Source organism: Sinocyclocheilus anshuiensis, unplaced genomic scaffold (assembly GCF_001515605.1).
Source record: "Sinocyclocheilus anshuiensis isolate Anshui unplaced genomic scaffold, SAMN03320099.WGS_v1.1 scaffold573, whole genome shotgun sequence".
Lineage (NCBI taxonomy): Eukaryota > Metazoa > Chordata > Actinopteri > Cypriniformes > Cyprinidae > Sinocyclocheilus > Sinocyclocheilus anshuiensis.
The window spans coordinates 33,683-54,086 of NW_015539851.1; the positions used below are offsets into that span (position 1 = coordinate 33,683).

Consider the following 20,404-nt stretch of genomic DNA (forward strand, 5'->3'; position numbering starts at 1 on the left):
TGTGCGTGTGTGTGTGTGTGTGTGTGAGTGGTGCAGGTGGTCCAGCTTGAGCCTTTTTTGCAAGTTAACTGATTTAAGAAATTTAGTTTAATAATCAAATATTATTAGCTTAAATAATGCTTAATAATGTTTGTTTTTTAAAGGCAAAGTATGTCATTTTTTTTCCACAAATGCAACCAAACAATAATGACTGTTTTCAAACAGGTTTCCCACTAACATCGAGTAACATTTTCATGGTCCTTTGAATAAATGTGTCTAAAATGAAATAAGAACTGGTCATCCAATGACTGGGCCAACTTCATTAATTAAAAATGAGTAATGAGTCAGAAAACTCTTGCTAAATGACTAGCTGAAATGTATTCCTCCTTTAGGGCTGAAATCACCTACGTTTTCACCTTATCAAAAATCTGACAGTTTTAGTCTTATTAGATTTGTCATCAATAATACATACAGACGGCTGAAGTAGCAGGCAATTATAGCGGATGTCATTTGAAGACAGACCTGGCTGTATTTATCTTCCAGTGGACAAAATTGTTTAGAAACTTTTTTTTATTCATTCACTAAATTCTTCTGATATATTCACAAAAGTTATGGTTATGGGCCTTTAGCAATGTCATTTTTTTAAATATGTGATTTGCTTTTTGGTATGAATTGCACCGCAGCTCCTGACATGATATGCAAGTCAGCGGAAAAGTGCAGAAGAGTTTGACTTCTGCTGCCGGAGAAATTTCACTAAAAGAACAGGCACTGATGTGAAACACCTGAGGCCTGAGTAAATTAAAAAAATCCTCCAGTGGAATCCAATCCGAAATGATACCCTTCTGCACTTCTTACATGACAAAGCCCTTGTGCTGGTGGGGTGACCAACTGTAATCTTCAAATGCAGGAGGGGTGGCCTGATTAGATTTAGTACCTGGTTCTGAGGCTCTGCAGAAGCTCAGAAAACGATTTACAGATGGCCACAGGTTGAGGATGGACAATGAATATAAACCTAACCCTGTCCAGGGGAGAGACTGAACAAAATGAACATAAATCTGGGAGCCGGCTAAAACCGCAGACTGAGGTTGTAAGATAAGACCTACTGAGACAAGAATATTGAACTGGAATCTTAATACCGCTTTGACCTTAGCAAGACCTAGACAGTCTCGTTTTCTTAGACATCAGCTAAAAAGTCATTTGTGTACCTTATTTCTCTTTCCAAAGTCAGATATTTGCTAGAATTTCACAGAAACTGAGGTTTTTGGAAATATCTATGATTTTTGTATAGCCTGGAACACACTGTATAAGTCAAGGGTTTCAGAATGTCCACAGATCATTTGAGAGATGGGTCAGTCCATTGCAAATGGTTCAAAACTTGTACATTTGACCAAGAAAAATACATATAAAAAGGGGCTTTTAATGTTTTGACCTATGAAAGTTTTATTCGCAATAATGGTATAAAGGACTTGAAACTGTATAGCTCGCTTTACATTATAGTACGGATATGTCACACAAAGATATTTGAGTCCTGGGCATCAAACTGTGTGAAATCCCCTGGTTTAGGTCATACGCGGTCACCCCCTGGATCAAAGTCTACACTAATGGATTTTACCTTACTTCTCGTTTTCCAAATATTAGCCAAGAGTTTCACATGTCTGGACCCTTCACAGAAGTGGGTCAACCATTCTAACCAACTTGTAAAACACAAATCAAAGGGCATCATCCCTGCTCCAGAAGTTTTGTGGTATGCTTTTATCTCATTCCCACAGAATCTCAAATAACGTCTATATAAATATAAACAATGTAATTTCGTAGTGTCTCTATTAACAATTGATAATAAGTGAAATAGTTAATCTGTCAAACACATGCATACAAACTAACCATTTTCATGTCTTTCATTTTTTTTTTTTTTTTGCACAGGAAGTTTTTATGAAATACTCCCTCTTTCCATACATTTGAGTCCTCCAAGTGTCCTTCCATCAAAATCCTTGTCAACTACGGAAGACTTATCTTTTCCCCTAAAAAGGAAACCTTATAGTTCCTAGTCATGTTTCACTCATATCAACCTTATCCTGATTAGACCTACATTCATACTATGACCTCTATAGAATGTCACAGAAGCTCAGTCTCAAACTGTGCACCCATTGTTGGGGTCGGCCATGTTATCACAAGAGTTTTCTTTTCCACTCTTTTTTCTCAGTCACTTTGAGCTACTTGACTTGCCGCTTAAAGGCATAAGCAGATATAGACATGGACAACGTTTTAGAACAACACTCATATTTACTTAAATTTGTGGGTTGAAATTGAGTTGTGTGTGTATTTGGGTTTGGTCAGCCCAGAATGAAAGCACAAAAGTCTGCTTTCTTTGCTGTATTCTTTACTATCTTCACATTATGCCTTGGCTCCTCTCTGATTTTTATTGCCTACTAAGATCTAATCTTTCTTCGTCTTAACACTTGCTGGGTACTTAGTGAAACGTTGGATATTTGACACGTCTTAATCCCTTTCAGTCATGACTACCTCAGAGGAATACATGAGAGCCTTTTCGATAAAGCGCCTGAATCAAGTCCGACCCTCAAGCTTAGCCCCTCTGGCAGGTGAAACCCCAGAGGGAGGACTGCTGGTTTTTGATAAGGAAATCCAATCGTGCTGGAAAGGAGACGTTTAGCATACAGAGAGAGTCTGAAAGCAGCGCCTGGTTCTTTTTGGTTCTTCACTTAACACCTGATGAAATTGCAAGCCTTTTCTGTGACAGTGTTCAGGAAAGATCAGGCCAGCGGACAAAAGAAGGCAGGGTGAAAGCTGAGGGATCCATTTAAAGACGTCACAGGGTCACATGCTAATGGCCAAATATAAGAATGGCGTGGCTGGATTTGGAGCACATGATGTTAATGTCTCTTCTAGATCTGATTTAGAATCAAGACTGCTAATTCAAAATTCATTGCTACAGGAGATCTAGGTTACAAGGTGCAGTACGAACAGAGAAGACGAGCTGAAGAAGAAGCACCATGAAACCCTTGTCCACATTCAGCTTGATCCTAAGGGACGTATGGTCTGGCTTGTTTTTACGTGACATATTCTGTGAGTTTTTGGGAACTGTTCTTTTCCTCTTCATCGGCCTCTCTTCTGTCTTGCTGTGGCCACATGCAGGGCCTCTGTCGTGGGACTCCATCACAGATGAACCCCTACCGACGCTGGACTCTTCTTTGGCATGCTCGCCCGACCCACTGCATGTTTCTTTGGCTTTCGGAGTATCTCTAACCCTGGCCTCTGTCTGCCTGGGTGAGGTGCACCTCAACCCGGTGGTTACCCTAGCTTTGGTTGCAGGCTTGAGGGTAAGCCCCTGGCGGGCTGTCCTCTTGGTGGGATCCCAACTGCTTGGTGCCCTCAGTGCATGTGCTCTCCTGTTAGGCATCATGCCGACTGCCCTAAAGAGCAACCTGGGGGTTAATGAGGTGAGATGTGTTGGCTTCTACAGGTTTCTCTTAATCTGTCTATAACAGGGGTTCTCAACTTTGGCCCTCAAGGTTCACTTTCCCACCGAGTTTAGCGCCAACCTTGATCAAACTTACCTGACTGTAACTTTATAGTAATCCTGAAGATGTTGTTTAGCTTGTTCAGGTGTGGTTGATGAGGGTTGGAGCTAAACTGGACCTTGAGGGCCAGAGCTGAAAACCCCTGGTTTATAAGATTCCCTAATATTAATCTGATATCTATGCTCTGTGTATTCTGATATCTGTGTTCTGGATCTTCTGATCTCTTCTCTACATCAATGTTCCCACACCCTGTTCTTGGAGCCACCCAATCAAACCCTTCCTAATCAAATACACCTGATCAACTCATAGGTACATTAGTATAGATTCCAAGACTTGAAATGGATGGGTCAGATTAGGGAGACATCCAAAATGTGAAGTGTTGGGGTACCTCCAGGAATATCTGTGTTCTGGATCATCTGATTACTGTATCTTCTGATGACTTTGTTCGGGATCGGCAGATTTCTCTATCATATGTCTGAGCTCTTCACTTCTGATTTCTGTGCTCTGGATTTTCTGATCTGTTCTGTGGATCTTTTGATCTCTGTGTTTTGTATCCTCTGTGGTCTGGATCCTCTCATATCTGTGTTTTGTTATCTGTGATCAGTGTGGCAGAGGGAGGACTGCTGGTTTTTGATAAGGAAATCCAATCGTGCTGGAAAGGAGACGTTTAGCATACAGAGAGAGTCTGAAAGCAGCGCCTGGTTCTTTTTGGTTCTTCACTTAACACCTGATGAAATTGCAAGCCTTTTCTGTGACAGTGTTCAGGAAAGATCAGGCCAGCGGACAAAAGAAGGCAGGGTGAAAGCTGAGGGATCCATTTAAAGACGTCACAGGGTCACATGCTAATGGCCAAATATAAGAATGGCGTGGCTGGATTTGGAGCACATGATGTTAATGTCTCTTCTAGATCTGATTTAGAATCAAGACTGCTAATTCAAAATTCATTGCTACAGGAGATCTAGGTTACAAGGTGCAGTACGAACAGAGAAGACGAGCTGAAGAAGAAGCACCATGAAACCCTTGTCCACATTCAGCTTGATCCTAAGGGACGTATGGTCTGGCTTGTTTTTACGTGACATATTCTGTGAGTTTTTGGGAACTGTTCTTTTCCTCTTCATCGGCCTCTCTTCTGTCTTGCTGTGGCCACATGCAGGGCCTCTGTCGTGGGACTCCATCACAGATGAACCCCTACCGACGCTGGACTCTTCTTTGGCATGCTCGCCCGACCCACTGCATGTTTCTTTGGCTTTCGGAGTATCTCTAACCCTGGCCTCTGTCTGCCTGGGTGAGGTGCACCTCAACCCGGTGGTTACCCTAGCTTTGGTTGCAGGCTTGAGGGTAAGCCCCTGGCGGGCTGTCCTCTTGGTGGGATCCCAACTGCTTGGTGCCCTCAGTGCATGTGCTCTCCTGTTAGGCATCATGCCGACTGCCCTAAAGAGCAACCTGGGGGTTAATGAGGTGAGATGTGTTGGCTTCTACAGGTTTCTCTTAATCTGTCTATAACAGGGGTTCTCAACTTTGGCCCTCAAGGTTCACTTTCCCACCGAGTTTAGCGCCAACCTTGATCAAACTTACCTGACTGTAACTTTATAGTAATCCTGAAGATGTTGTTTAGCTTGTTCAGGTGTGGTTGATGAGGGTTGGAGCTAAACTGGACCTTGAGGGCCAGAGCTGAAAACCCCTGGTTTATAAGATTCCCTAATATTAATCTGATATCTATGCTCTGTGTATTCTGATATCTGTGTTCTGGATCTTCTGATCTCTTCTCTACATCAATGTTCCCACACCCTGTTCTTGGAGCCACCCAATCAAACCCTTCCTAATCAAATACACCTGATCAACTCATAGGTACATTAGTATAGATTCCAAGACTTGAAATGGATGGGTCAGATTAGGGAGACATCCAAAATGTGAAGTGTTGGGGTACCTCCAGGAATATCTGTGTTCTGGATCATCTGATTACTGTATCTTCTGATGACTTTGTTCGGGATCGGCAGATTTCTCTATCATATGTCTGAGCTCTTCACTTCTGATTTCTGTGCTCTGGATTTTCTGATCTGTTCTGTGGATCTTTTGATCTCTGTGTTTTGTATCCTCTGTGGTCTGGATCCTCTCATATCTGTGTTTTGTTATCTGTGATCAGTGTGGCCAACTTTGTCAGGATCAAAATTAAATGTAGTTTAATGATTTGAATGTATTTGATTTCTCTCGAGATCTATGGAAATCTTATTTAAAAGAGACCATTTAAATGTATCAAAAACATTTCTGTGTCTATAGTTAATGTGCTTGCTCAATAAAATCAAGGCTTTTATTCACCATTATTACGTTAACGCTAGGTAATTACCAAGCGATTAAGCCATTCTCATTTATTCCACAATGTAATTTAATGATTTCTTGCAAATTATTCTTAATTTCATTGTGACATGCAGAGTGTTATACTTTTCATTCTCCAATTAGCCAATTCTCCTTGTAATTTTGATGGTTGTTAGTTAACAAAATGCATAATGTAGAAATTGGATTGTAAGGGTAGAAATGTAAGAAACCATGTTATATTCTGTATTATTCTTGCTCAGCATGACATGACATCCTAGTGCACCTGTCAAAGTGGAACACTGCATTTTATCCTGTTTTCTCCTTTTTATGTTCTTTTTAGTACAATACAGATCTGTCAAAAAGTTTTTAATAGTAAACAGAAATACAGAGGCATTGTGGTAGAAAGATTGAACATTCAAATACAATAGAAAGAAACAGCTAATCTTTGAAAAATCAAAAAACAAGAAAGGAGTCTAGGGAAGGAGCAGGTCTGTAAATCACTAAGAAGAAGGAAACAGTAGGAGAGTGTCAAAATAAGAATGCGCAAGAAAAATATAAATTTGATGGCAAATGTGCTCTGCGTGTGTCAGAGAAATTGAGGAAACAGTAAGATGGGCATGGATGGATGGAGGGAGATAGAAAGTAAGAGAGAGAGAAGGGAAGAAAAAATAGTTTGCCAGGTAATTGGAGTGAATGGGGTAAAGAGATAGAGGCAGTCGGAAAAGACAGATAGTGTCCAACAATAACAGATAAAACTCCACTCCCCTCCTTCAGGTGGCCCCGGGGGTATATCTGTATCAGGCTCTGTTAGTGGAGATGGCTGTTACATTCCAGCTAGTGCTGTGTGTCCAGGCTGCCACTCATCCCAAATCAGCGTTTTCCTCCATGGGCCCTGCCGTCATCGGCCTGTCTGTCACCCTTGGTCATCTTGTTGCAGTAAGGATGGCTGATGAGATTTCTTTGGACTTTATTTAAAGATATGAATACAATTGTTCATTATGCAAACATTGAAGTGAACTGAATGCTCACTGGTTCATGGATTTTGTAGGGTTAAGTGGTGGTATTTTTACACACTAATTTTTGTCTTTTGATGAAAATGTTCTTTAAATTTAGTCAATACTTAGTTATATAATATTACATATAATATTTAGTTCATATTAATTCATTAAAGTCTATTTTCTCTGTCTGAAATGTAATTCAAGTCCATTAACGGCTGAACATTTCTGGTAGACATTTGCTGCATTTTTTATTAAACATAAATTAACTGCTTGTTTGCCACAAATAAATAGGAAGAGATTTGAAAAGAAGTTTGAATATGGAGGAGACCCATAGTTGCCCTGTGGTGTTTGGTCTGCAGATTGGCTTCACAGGCTGTGGAATGAATCCTGCCAGGTCATTTGGTCCAGCTGTGCTAACTATGAACTTCCACAATCACTGGGTGAGTAAACAAACCTCATGCGGTAGGAAAAATAAAAAATAAAAAAATAAAAAAATATATATATATATACACACACACAGTATATAATTATTATATATTAATACTAAATTATTATTTTATAAATTACTCGAATGTATTCATTTTGCATGAACAAACTTACTCGCAAAATGACTTGTACTTAGTGCGTAACTTTATTTAATAATTTTATGAATATAAAGGTTTATGCTGATGTTTCACCTGGCCTCATGCAGGTGTATTGGGTGGGGCCTTGTGCTGGCTCTCTCCTTGCCTGGCTACTGCATGACCTGGTTCTCCATCCTCGTTGGAGCTGCCTTGGAGACTGGGTGACAGAATGTAAAGAGACACTCCTGAAAGATCTTTCCAAGCAGTCCAGAGGCCCTGAAAACCATATGGAAGCATAGTCATTCAAATAAAGTCATTGTATCTCCATGCAATATTTTAGAGCATCACTGATTGATTGTCCAATTTGTTTAGAAGACCATCTATTACTGACAGAGTTTGGTGGATTGCAGATATGTATTTCTGAGCTCAGATCCTCGTGAATCCATGTACTCAGGATCTCGCTCCGGTGGCGCGACACATGGACCTACAGCCAAGCACTCTGTTTTTTTTTTTTGCATCTGTGTGTTCATCTAAAATAAACTTCCTTTTTTATAAGTTTAACTGCTATTGTGTTGTTTTGTTTTTGTTCTTATCTTTATGCCTCTTATCTTTATTAACTTTGTGTAGTTTTGTCAAATAAATTCAATGCAGCATAGAATGTTGCCAATGTCAGAAAATGAGCTGAAATTCACTCTGGGCTCGTAACTATTTAACACTTCTCATTTTATTGTAAACAGATTGTCTTGGGTTTTGGGACTTAATAGAAATGCATATGACTTTAAACAAACAATAAGAGAATACATATTGCGTATTCATGCACCCCTTTGAAAGTAATGACCTTTCATGTCAAGTCACCATTATTTCTAAAGTGATTTATACAATACAGATTGTGACAAAGCAGATCTAAAAGACAATAGTGTGATTATTTAGCTCAAGTCAGTTTATTGTTGGTTCAGTTCAGATCAATAACAGTGTGAAGTTCATCAATTTGAAATGAGTTCAACTCAGTAGTTCTACAATAGGCAGTAATGTTGTTATTCAGCTCAAGTCAGTTCAGTGTTGATTCAATTCAATTCGATAGTGATGTTGCAAAATGTGATTTAGCAGCTCTTGAGGAGCAGCTCTTGAGGATGATTAATGTTAATTATTTCTCTCTCTCTAAATATATATGGTACATATTATATTTTATATAAATATAGTTAATTAGTCTTGTTTGTTGCAGTGAATAAAAAAGAACAATGACACTTGACAAAAAAAAGTTTTTTTTTTCTCATTTTACATGAAAAAAAGCACAGAAATAAAGTCACATTTGCAAAATACCCAAACATATATCTGTATGTCCCCCAGGGGTAGGATGCAATAAACAGAGTAGGAAAGACATTCTCCAGAGCCAGATAAACAGCTTATACATTTATTGGAAGGCATGTTGAACAGCAGGTCAATTTTTCATACTTAAAGAGCAGCTGAATTGCTTCAGGGTGCACTCAGACCCAAATCTGCAACAAATCTAAAAGGGAAACTGAAAAATGTAATAACGATTTTGCGTTTTTTAGATGAGTAGCTATATTTGTTGGAAGTGCATAATCTCTTAGGGTGAGACTTCCTGAGTGTGGCCTCTGCTTACACATTTCTGTCACTTCTCTGCTAAACTGCTCCTCCCTTTTTGTCTATTTTGAGCTATTCAACTCTTAGTACTTTTCTGGTAAATTAGTAATATTAGTATTTTTGGTTTCTCTACTATAATGTGGATGTACTGAATGTTGTAAGTGTAGTTGGGTGTTCCTATTCTGGCATCTAATAACAAATTTAACTGCAGTTACTTTAAACCAGCAAATTCCAAATAATAAATGTCACAAAATGCTCACCGAACATCAAGGAAACCCATGACATGTTCCTTATTTTATCTGAAGGAAGCCCATCGGAAACATACCCACAAGTGTCATGTTAACTTCAATAACCACAGATTAGTATAACAAGTGGTACCGAGCTCTCCCAAAGGAACAGAACAACATTACCTTCTTCCTAGTGGCAGAGAGAATTGTGCAGAACGGCTTTGGGCGACTATAACAAGCATTTCAGAGAAAATGGAGCAGAGGCTGAAAGTCAGTCTGTGGTTTTTTTTTTATGTGTTTTTGTCCATACTCATTTATTCGAATCACATCAGTGGCTTTAACCTGGATCTAAACAACTACACGGTCTTCTCTGGCCCTGAGGACAGCTACTTTGGTTTCTCAGTAGACTTTTATCAGTCAAGCAGCAAAAGGTGAGTGGTGGTGGTGTCCACATCTCTGCATATTGATTAGTTGGTTGACTGCTACAGAATCTATTAAAACCTTCACCCAAACATGTTGTACTGATGCTACAATTACCCACACTAATTATAACCTCATTGAACTATTGTAGAGTACCATTAAAGTTTGGGGATCGTAAGAGTTTAAAATGTTTTTAAAAGAAGTCTCTCATGCTCAACAAGGCTACATTTATTAGATCAAAAAAAAAATAAAAATATATATATATATACACACACACAGTATATAATTATTATATATTAATACTAAATTATTATTTTATAAATTACTCGAATGTATTCATTTTGCATGAACAAACTTACTCGCAAAATGACTTGTACTTAGTGCGTAACTTTATTTAATAATTTTATGAATATAAAGGTTTATGCTGATGTTTCACCTGGCCTCATGCAGGTGTATTGGGTGGGGCCTTGTGCTGGCTCTCTCCTTGCCTGGCTACTGCATGACCTGGTTCTCCATCCTCGTTGGAGCTGCCTTGGAGACTGGGTGACAGAATGTAAAGAGACACTCCTGAAAGATCTTTCCAAGCAGTCCAGAGGCCCTGAAAACCATATGGAAGCATAGTCATTCAAATAAAGTCATTGTATCTCCATGCAATATTTTAGAGCATCACTGATTGATTGTCCAATTTGTTTAGAAGACCATCTATTACTGACAGAGTTTGGTGGATTGCAGATATGTATTTCTGAGCTCAGATCCTCGTGAATCCATGTACTCAGGATCTCGCTCCGGTGGCGCGACACATGGACCTACAGCCAAGCACTCTGTTTTTTTTTTTTGCATCTGTGTGTTCATCTAAAATAAACTTCCTTTTTTATAAGTTTAACTGCTATTGTGTTGTTTTGTTTTTGTTCTTATCTTTATGCCTCTTATCTTTATTAACTTTGTGTAGTTTTGTCAAATAAATTCAATGCAGCATAGAATGTTGCCAATGTCAGAAAATGAGCTGAAATTCACTCTGGGCTCGTAACTATTTAACACTTCTCATTTTATTGTAAACAGATTGTCTTGGGTTTTGGGACTTAATAGAAATGCATATGACTTTAAACAAACAATAAGAGAATACATATTGCGTATTCATGCACCCCTTTGAAAGTAATGACCTTTCATGTCAAGTCACCATTATTTCTAAAGTGATTTATACAATACAGATTGTGACAAAGCAGATCTAAAAGACAATAGTGTGATTATTTAGCTCAAGTCAGTTTATTGTTGGTTCAGTTCAGATCAATAACAGTGTGAAGTTCATCAATTTGAAATGAGTTCAACTCAGTAGTTCTACAATAGGCAGTAATGTTGTTATTCAGCTCAAGTCAGTTCAGTGTTGATTCAATTCAATTCGATAGTGATGTTGCAAAATGTGATTTAGCAGCTCTTGAGGAGCAGCTCTTGAGGATGATTAATGTTAATTATTTCTCTCTCTCTAAATATATATGGTACATATTATATTTTATATAAATATAGTTAATTAGTCTTGTTTGTTGCAGTGAATAAAAAAGAACAATGACACTTGACAAAAAAAAGTTTTTTTTTTCTCATTTTACATGAAAAAAAGCACAGAAATAAAGTCACATTTGCAAAATACCCAAACATATATCTGTATGTCCCCCAGGGGTAGGATGCAATAAACAGAGTAGGAAAGACATTCTCCAGAGCCAGATAAACAGCTTATACATTTATTGGAAGGCATGTTGAACAGCAGGTCAATTTTTCATACTTAAAGAGCAGCTGAATTGCTTCAGGGTGCACTCAGACCCAAATCTGCAACAAATCTAAAAGGGAAACTGAAAAATGTAATAACGATTTTGCGTTTTTTAGATGAGTAGCTATATTTGTTGGAAGTGCATAATCTCTTAGGGTGAGACTTCCTGAGTGTGGCCTCTGCTTACACATTTCTGTCACTTCTCTGCTAAACTGCTCCTCCCTTTTTGTCTATTTTGAGCTATTCAACTCTTAGTACTTTTCTGGTAAATTAGTAATATTAGTATTTTTGGTTTCTCTACTATAATGTGGATGTACTGAATGTTGTAAGTGTAGTTGGGTGTTCCTATTCTGGCATCTAATAACAAATTTAACTGCAGTTACTTTAAACCAGCAAATTCCAAATAATAAATGTCACAAAATGCTCACCGAACATCAAGGAAACCCATGACATGTTCCTTATTTTATCTGAAGGAAGCCCATCGGAAACATACCCACAAGTGTCATGTTAACTTCAATAACCACAGATTAGTATAACAAGTGGTACCGAGCTCTCCCAAAGGAACAGAACAACATTACCTTCTTCCTAGTGGCAGAGAGAATTGTGCAGAACGGCTTTGGGCGACTATAACAAGCATTTCAGAGAAAATGGAGCAGAGGCTGAAAGTCAGTCTGTGGTTTTTTTTTAATGTGTTTTTGTCCATACTCATTTATTCGAATCACATCAGTGGCTTTAACCTGGATCTAAACAACTACACGGTCTTCTCTGGCCCTGAGGACAGCTACTTTGGTTTCTCAGTAGACTTTTATCAGTCAAGCAGCAAAAGGTGAGTGGTGGTGGTGTCCACATCTCTGCATATTGATTAGTTGGTTGACTGCTACAGAATCTATTAAAACCTTCACCCAAACATGTTGTACTGATGCTACAATTACCCACACTAATTATAACCTCATTGAACTATTGTAGAGTACCATTAAAGTTTGGGGATCGTAAGAGTTTAAAATGTTTTTAAAAGAAGTCTCTCATGCTCAACAAGGCTACATTTATTAGATCAAAAATACAGCAAGACTGTAACATTGTGAAATTATTACAAATTGTTGAATTTTCTACAGCCATTACTCCAGTCTTAAATGTGCAGATCCTTCAGAAATCATTCTGATATGCTGATTTGGTGCTCACGGTACATTTGTTATCATTATCATGAAAACAGTTATGCTGCTTAAACTTTTTTTTTTTCTTTTGAGTAGAAAGCTTAAAATAACAACATTTATTGGAAAAAAAAATCTTGTCTAACATAGTAAATGTTGTTACTGTCAATTTTTATCAATTTAATTAATCCTTCTTAAATAAAAGTATTAATTATTTTTTTTTTAAAAATTAACCCAAACCTTTTAACTGTTATGTGTGCTTGTGAATATACTGTATAAATTATGAACATGCATCACTCATGTGCATTCTTTTATCACTCCAAAGTACACAACACTAACCTGTATATTACACTGTATGCAGTACAAGTGTGGTGGTTGGAGCACCCAGAGCAAACACCAGTCAGCCTGGGGTCTCTCGTGGCGGCTCTGTCTTCATGTGTCCTTGGGCATCAAGTGGAGAATCGTGTCAAACTTTAAACTTTGACCAAAAAGGTGAGTAGCATCCTGCAGTGGGCTATACAAATATGCATTATGTAATATTTGATATCACAAAGAAAAAAATGGTCATATACAGGTACATTCTACTGCGTTTTTCTCTCTCTCCGTGTTTCAAAGGTGATGAAAACATCACATTAGTTCAAATGCTCCTAATGGCTCACAAGTCCAACCAGTGGTTAGGTGCTTCGGTTCGAACCTACAAAAACTACATCTTGGTGAGTTACTACAGTTCACAAACAGCCCTCACAAATGAGTTATTGTTGATTTAACCATGTTTTTTCAGCCAAGGACGCAAATAATTTTGTTTGCCATAAGTAGTCTGATTATGTGGTGTGCTAATTATTCAGGGATGTTTTATAGAATTTGTGTCAGCATTTCAGGTTTGTTTTAGTATTTTGTCGCTTTAAGCACTTTCAGCTTTAAGTTGTTTTAAACAAAACAGCAGCCTAACATTTTTTAATTACTGAATCTACGATGAAGTGGTAAATAAATGAAGTACTTACGTTTTTTACTGTAGACGTACTGTCCCATAACGAATGGTTGCGAATGGCTTCTATAAAGACAGAGCGCATTTAGGCCACGCCCACACCGGGGGGGAAACAATCCAACGCTCTCCATTGACTTTCTATTGCAGGAAGCTGCCTCATTGTCATTTCTGACTTATAACAAAAAACAGAACAATGCCTAAAAGCTGCTATATGACAAGGAGTACAGCAAGTGAGCTAAAAAACCCAGAACTACGTAAAAATGGGCGCGGCCATTTGTAAATTATATGGGTCTGGCTTCCGGTCTCATCTGCGTCCACTCCGTCCAGCTATTATTAGCTGAACAAAACAGTTCGTTTTGCTGCTTGATATTGAAAGTTGGTGTGTCTTATCATATTATTGTAATGTATTATCTTAATTATGAACACACTGGTTTGTAATGCAAAGAGTTTTACCGTTTACTGCAGGTTGTTGTTCTCCTCGTTATTTACCTAGCGGCTAATGGACCGGAAGTCTCACCCATAGGCTTACTTCCGCGTTGAAGAAAAAGGTCCTCATGTTTGCAATTTAACTTTCACAAGAGTCTGTTTATTAGCGTGATTTGATTAACTTGTAGCTTTGTGGATACTACAACATTGTTTAAAAACACAATAGAAAAATTATATAGGCCTAACATATTATGTATTTAGTATAATTATATAATATATTATGTATTTAGTATCTAGTCTTAAAACCCGGGAATTAGCATTTACAAGCCTATGGAAATTCCAATAGGTTTTTAGAATAAAAGTTTTCAATTTATAAAATGCCTCTGGTTGATATATATTACGTATTTCCTGTTCGGCAGGCCTGTGCTCCTATGTTCCACTGGAACGTGCTTATGGAAAAGGAGGAAGCCATGAATACACCTGTTGGGAACTGCAAGCTTTTGGACATGCAAACAGGAGAGGTGGCAAACTACGCCCCCTGCAGGGAACTTTACGTAGAGGGGATTTATGCCAGTGGCTGTAAGATGCTGTATTTACTGCTGTCCTATTCAGTAACATAGCCTCTATGAATACAGTTCTGTTTATAAATATGCATTATACATACTGTGTGATTATTCTTCAGTGTTTAATGTTTCAAGCACTCTGACCAATAATGGCCCAATCCCTATGTGCAGATCCTGACAGGCGTTACTGTGAGGCTGGATTTACCACAGATATCACAGAGGTTCCTTGCTTCTCTTTTAATGACAGTGGAATAATCTGAATAGCTATTTGAATGTATTTGCATATCCATACACCTGTATGAGGTGTCAGAACGAATGAATGAATGAATTCCTTCCCATACAATGCCATTATATGCAGTACATACGATACTATAAAAATGTTTATTAAATGGTATAACATCTCTTTTTTTTTCCTGTATTTAAAAACGATGGCTGTGACAGAATGGCAGAGTGATACTTGGTGCACCAGGAGGCTATTATTTTCAAGGTAAAGTATGTTAGAAAAGCTACAGCATGTAGAGGAGGCAATTTTACAAAGAATATTCCCTTTAGTCTAGAGCCAGGTTGATTTTACTACAGTGATTCAAATATTTGAAAAGACTTTTTGTTTTAAATGCGAATTGACAGAGCACTTTCAGTGGGGTTTATATGACTTTGTGAAGTGTGCTGTGACTACAGCGGCACTGTCACGCATCTTTTCTCTTTACTTCAGGTCAGATCATCACTGCATCTCTTGCTAACATCATGAGTAGTGGCAGTGCATTCTCTCCCATTCACTCAGTGAGCGGTGAGACCAAAACTCCACAAAGACCTGACGACTACGACCTGTATCTGGGTAAGATGTGATGTCTGACATTAGAAACTGAGACTAAGTTATCTCTTTTCTGTATAATAAGTATGATGATGAAATCATCCAGTGAGGTTTTGTCATTGTTCTGCATCATAGGATACTCTGTTGCTGCTGGGCATTTTAATAAAGACAGCGTCACAGGTGATAAGCATAAATAACCCGCCATTTTAATTTTTTCATGTATTCAATTTAAAAAATGCAGCATGAGTTTCATCTGCAGCTCTTATCTGCACTGTTTTCTCACCTTTATTTGACGATGATTGCAGATTATGTTGTTGGCGTCCCAAACGATTTGCACACCGCAGGCTCTGTAAGCACTCTTACACTGTTACATGGATGATTATGCACTTCAATTATCCTCTTGTACAGTTACACAATTGATTATGGAATTGATCGGGGTAATTTGTTGTACTGTGCTTGTTTTTAGGTTCAAATAATAAATGGAGCAACTGTGCCCCTGGAAATCATGAAGGCGATTAGTGGCATCCAGGTTATTTGATTTGATTTGTAATACTGGATATGTTAAAATTCTGTTTAATTTGTTCTCAATAGTCTATTATTGTTAAGCTATTACAGTACTGTTTAAAAGTTTGGGGTCAGTGATTTTTTTATATATACAGGTGCATCTCAAAAAATTTGAATATTGTGAAAAAGTTATTTTTTGTAACATTTCAAAAAGTGAAACTTTCATATATTCTAGATTCATTACATGTAAAGTAAAACATTTCAAAGGTTTATTTTATTTTATTTTGATGATTAGAGCTTACAGCTCATGAAAGTCACAAATCCACAATCCATCCACATCCATCTCAAAATATTAGAATATGAGTTTCATTAAATGACCATCCCTACAGTATAAATTCTGGGTATCTCTTGTTCTTTGAAACTACTATAATGGGGAAGACTGCTGACTTGGCAATGGTCCTGAAGACAATCATTGACTCCTGGAGAGGCACAGAATCCAAGCTGCCTGAAGTCCAGTGTGAAGTTTCCGAAGTCAGTGATGATTTGGGGAGCTGTGACGTCTGCTGGTGTTGGTCTATTGTGTTTTATCAAGTCCAAAGTCAACGTGGGCGTCTACCGGAAGATTTTAGAGCACTTTATGCTTCCATCTGCTAACAAACTTTATGGAGATGCTGATTTCCTTTTCCAGCAGGACTTTAGCAGTTTCATAATAATAAGAAATGTTCTTGAGAACCAAATCGTCGTATTATGATTTTTGAAGTATCATGTGACACTAAAGACTGGATTAATGACTGCTGAAAATTCAGCTTTGCATCACAGGAATAAATTACATTTTAAAACGTATTATAATAGAAAACAGTTATTTTGAATAGTAATACTCTTTTCATAATATTACTGTTTTACCATATTTTTGATCAAATAATTGCAGACTTTGTGAGCATAAGTCTTCAGAAACATGAAAAAATCCTACCGATCCCAATTATTTGAATGGTAGTGTATGTTACTTTTTTTTTTAATGCAGTAATGATACTTTTTGTCTGTTTTTCTGTAGATAGCATCTTATTTTGGACATTCTGTGGCAGTAACAGACATCAACAGAGATGGGTAAATCCTTCCTGCAGAGACCAGTTTCTCTTTCTGGTTGTTCATGAGAATTGATTAAATGTTTTTATGAGATGAATTGTATCCTCTCTGTGGCCATCAGGTGTGACGACATCCTGATTGGAGCACCTCTTTTTATGGAGCAGTTATCCACTCAGAAATTTCGAGAAGTGGGACAAGTCTATGTTTACCTGCAAAGACAGGGCTTCTCCTTCTCCTCCAGACCCAACCAGATCCTGACAGGGATATATGGCTATGGGCGTTTTGGCAGTGCTATAGCCCCTTTGGGAGACATCGACCATGATGGCTTTAATGGTAAGGACTTATCTGACTTTACAGAGCAGGATTTGCAGTGAAAATAGCATGCAGTTCAATATTTTCATAGATACTTCTGAGCACAACCCATCTGTGTATAAGTACAAGAACAAAATGAACAACCAAATGCTTTTAATGAAGACACAAGACAAATCTGAAGAAATATCAGGCAGTAGGCCCAAGCATTGATCTTTACAGGTTGTAAAGTCTTTTGCATTAGGCATTGCGGTTGCTGTTATACAAAATTACATTCAGCACCAGAATCTTAATTTTTTCTAGTTACAAGCAAATGAACCTTGTCTCTTAAAAACAGCTGGAGCTCAAGCAGTCTCATTTTTCTCAGTTATGAAAGCAGCATCTGAAAGTGATTTGACCTAAATGGGTCAGGCGTTCTTCGGCTGTTACAATATAATTCAGATTCATGTGGAGTTCTAGTGCTTATCCTAAAGTTTAAAAGAGATTAAACTGTACAAAAAATAAATAAATTCTGTTCGTTATCATAAAAGTATAATGACAATGTTTTAGATATCATGGGATGGAAAAGTAAGCATACGTTTTTAGATACTATACAAATATAATGTAATAACTACTTTACTGTTCAAATATTTGAACAAAAAAGGCTCACCATGTCTGTATTTATTCAATTAAAAATAAATCAAAAACAGTAATATTGTGAAGTATTATTACATTTTAAAGTGTCTGTTTTCTATATTTGAATATATTTTAAAATGTAATGTATTCCTGCGATCAAAGCTGAATTTCCAGCATCATTACTCCAGTCTTCAGTGTCACATGATCATTCAGAAATCATTCTAATATGCTGATTTGATGCTCAAGAAAAATTGCTGATTATTATCAGTGTTGAAATCAGTCATGCAGCCTAATATTTTTGTAGAAATTGTGATACATTTTTTATTATAAAACTGTAAAGACATATTTACATTTATTTTTTTTAATTGTCTTTACAGTCACTTTTGACGAATTTTGGTGAACAAAAGTATTAATTTCAAAACTCATACTAATATCAAAAGTTTGAATAGTGTATAATAACACCATTTTACCAATATTTTACTATGAAAGAAAATGCATTCTCATGCTAAATACAAACTTTTACTGTTAATTATGAGGTAATGTATACTCTTCTTTACTTTACTGGCTGAAGAAACTATATACTTTTTTATTATTATTTATTATTTTTATATTTTATTATTTTAATTTATTATTAATTTATCCTCAGATGTGGCTGTTGGTGCACCTGGCTCTGGTGAAGGAGGTCAAGTGTTTATTTACCTGGGTCAGAGTGATGGCTTGACCAACCAGTATGTTCAGGTCATTGAGAGCCCGTTTAAGACCCTCAAAGATCCTCCGATGTTTGGTTTCAGCATGAGAGGAGTGACAGATGTTGATGATAATGGATATCCAGGTATGTGATATATTACTTAAAAATACTGGAAAGCAGTCATGCTTTATTTCTTCTCTAGAACTGAAAAGAGGAAAAATCAACAATACAATGAGATACATAAAATACATAAAGCCATAATAAAAGTATGGTGAAACTTTCATTGTATGGATCTCCATTGGACATTTGGAGGATGAAATGAGATTACATTTTTGGGGTGAACTATCCCTTTAAATTGAAAACCCAAATGTTTTATTTTGTTACATTTTTTCATTTTGTCTCCAACCAATGTCAGCAAATGCTAGCTCTTTTCACCAGAACCCTGGGACCACTGTGCTCCTCCCATTACCTTCCATTAAAATCTGACCAGTAAACCTCAGCTGGGTCACTGCATCAAAATACATCATAACCTTCCCAACAACCCTATAAAGCCACCTATGAGTCATGCTTAGAGTACAAAACCCACAAATAACCGAATGGTAGAGCCAACCTAAGCTTTAGAGATTGTCTTCAAAGTTTGAATGTCTGTTGTGAACAATCTCCACTAAGAGCCTTTTCCCACAATCCCTTGGGAGGAGCGAAGGGCTGTCTGGGCAGCACAAGAGAGTCACCATGAGACAGGAATGCTTTAGTCAGTGCCACAGCCCTTAGTACAGATATAAATGGAAACAGGCTCTGACACTGGGGTCCAGTGTGGACATGGCAATGCTTTTTGACACACAGCACCTCAAGCTCTTGAGAGGGACTCTTGGCACTCTTTATCTCACTCTCTGCCTGTGGTGGCTGATCTCTTAGGTCACTTCTGCCAGACAAAGTAGTCCCCACACTTCCTTTCCTCCAGTTTAACATGACTGTCATGTACCTCAATCCCTCTTTTACTCACTTTGATTTCACTGGTAGAGCCATTCTGGATTTCAAGGCATATAATATTCTTTGGTTTTCCCCCTTTAGATCTCATTATTGGCGCTTGGGGTGCGAGCAAAGTGGCAACATACAGGTACCAGTTTAAAATAATCCAAATGACTGCAAAACCCCCTAAATGCTTTATTGTAATCATATGGCCATATACACTTCATAATTTTCAGTATATTGGTCTAAACCAGAGGTTCTCAACTGGTTTTTAATTCAGGACCTGGATTTTGCATTGGACATCAAGTGGTGACCCAACACAGTACCAAAATTACTGTATCATATGAAGGGGAAAAAAAGTCAAACTGTGAAATCTCTTATAAAGATCAAATAAAGTATAATTAATTAATCAAATAAATAAATAAAACATGAACAATAATTAATATATTCATAAAAATACAACTAATGATGTATTTATGTAATAATAATATGTATTGATTAATTCATTCATTAATATTACCATAAAAAAATCCATATGTGCCATATACCATACCAAATGCACCATAAAATTATATGCACACTTGTATAACGTCTATATACCCTGGACATTGTATAACGTCTATATACCCTGGACCACAAAAAAAAAAAAAAAAAAAAAGTCATAAGGGTCAATTTTTTTTAAATTGAGCTAAGCTTAATAAATAAGCTTTCCATTGATGTATGGTTTGCTAGGATAGGACAATATTTGGTCGAGATACAACTATTTGGAAATCTGGAATCTGAAGCTGCAAAAAAATCTAAATATTGAGAAAATCGCATTTAAAATAGTCCAAATGAAGTCTTTAGCAATGCATATTACTAATCAAAAATTAAGTTTTGATATATTTACAGTAGGAAATTTAC

The 20,404-nt window shown here is 37.3% G+C and overlaps 1 protein-coding gene across 1 annotated transcript in view; it reads left to right on the plus strand.

The window, feature by feature from the left end:
- Nucleotides 1–11,998: 11,998 nt before the first annotated feature.
- Nucleotides 11,999–20,404, plus strand: part of itga2b (integrin, alpha 2b) — a 16,816-nt gene continuing 8,410 nt past the window's right edge. The window contains exons 1-14 of the mRNA XM_016480931.1: nucleotides 11,999–12,226; nucleotides 12,910–13,040; nucleotides 13,164–13,261; nucleotides 14,379–14,538; nucleotides 14,694–14,743; nucleotides 14,964–15,009; nucleotides 15,235–15,357; nucleotides 15,469–15,513; nucleotides 15,639–15,682; nucleotides 15,800–15,862; nucleotides 16,889–16,941; nucleotides 17,042–17,253; nucleotides 18,491–18,676; nucleotides 19,604–19,649. Of these exons, the coding sequence (XP_016336417.1) occupies nucleotides 12,048–12,226; nucleotides 12,910–13,040; nucleotides 13,164–13,261; nucleotides 14,379–14,538; nucleotides 14,694–14,743; nucleotides 14,964–15,009; nucleotides 15,235–15,357; nucleotides 15,469–15,513; nucleotides 15,639–15,682; nucleotides 15,800–15,862; nucleotides 16,889–16,941; nucleotides 17,042–17,253; nucleotides 18,491–18,676; nucleotides 19,604–19,649 (1,436 nt within the window). The 5' untranslated portion in view covers nucleotides 11,999–12,047. The remainder of the gene's footprint in view (nucleotides 12,227–12,909; nucleotides 13,041–13,163; nucleotides 13,262–14,378; nucleotides 14,539–14,693; nucleotides 14,744–14,963; nucleotides 15,010–15,234; nucleotides 15,358–15,468; nucleotides 15,514–15,638; nucleotides 15,683–15,799; nucleotides 15,863–16,888; nucleotides 16,942–17,041; nucleotides 17,254–18,490; nucleotides 18,677–19,603; nucleotides 19,650–20,404) is intronic.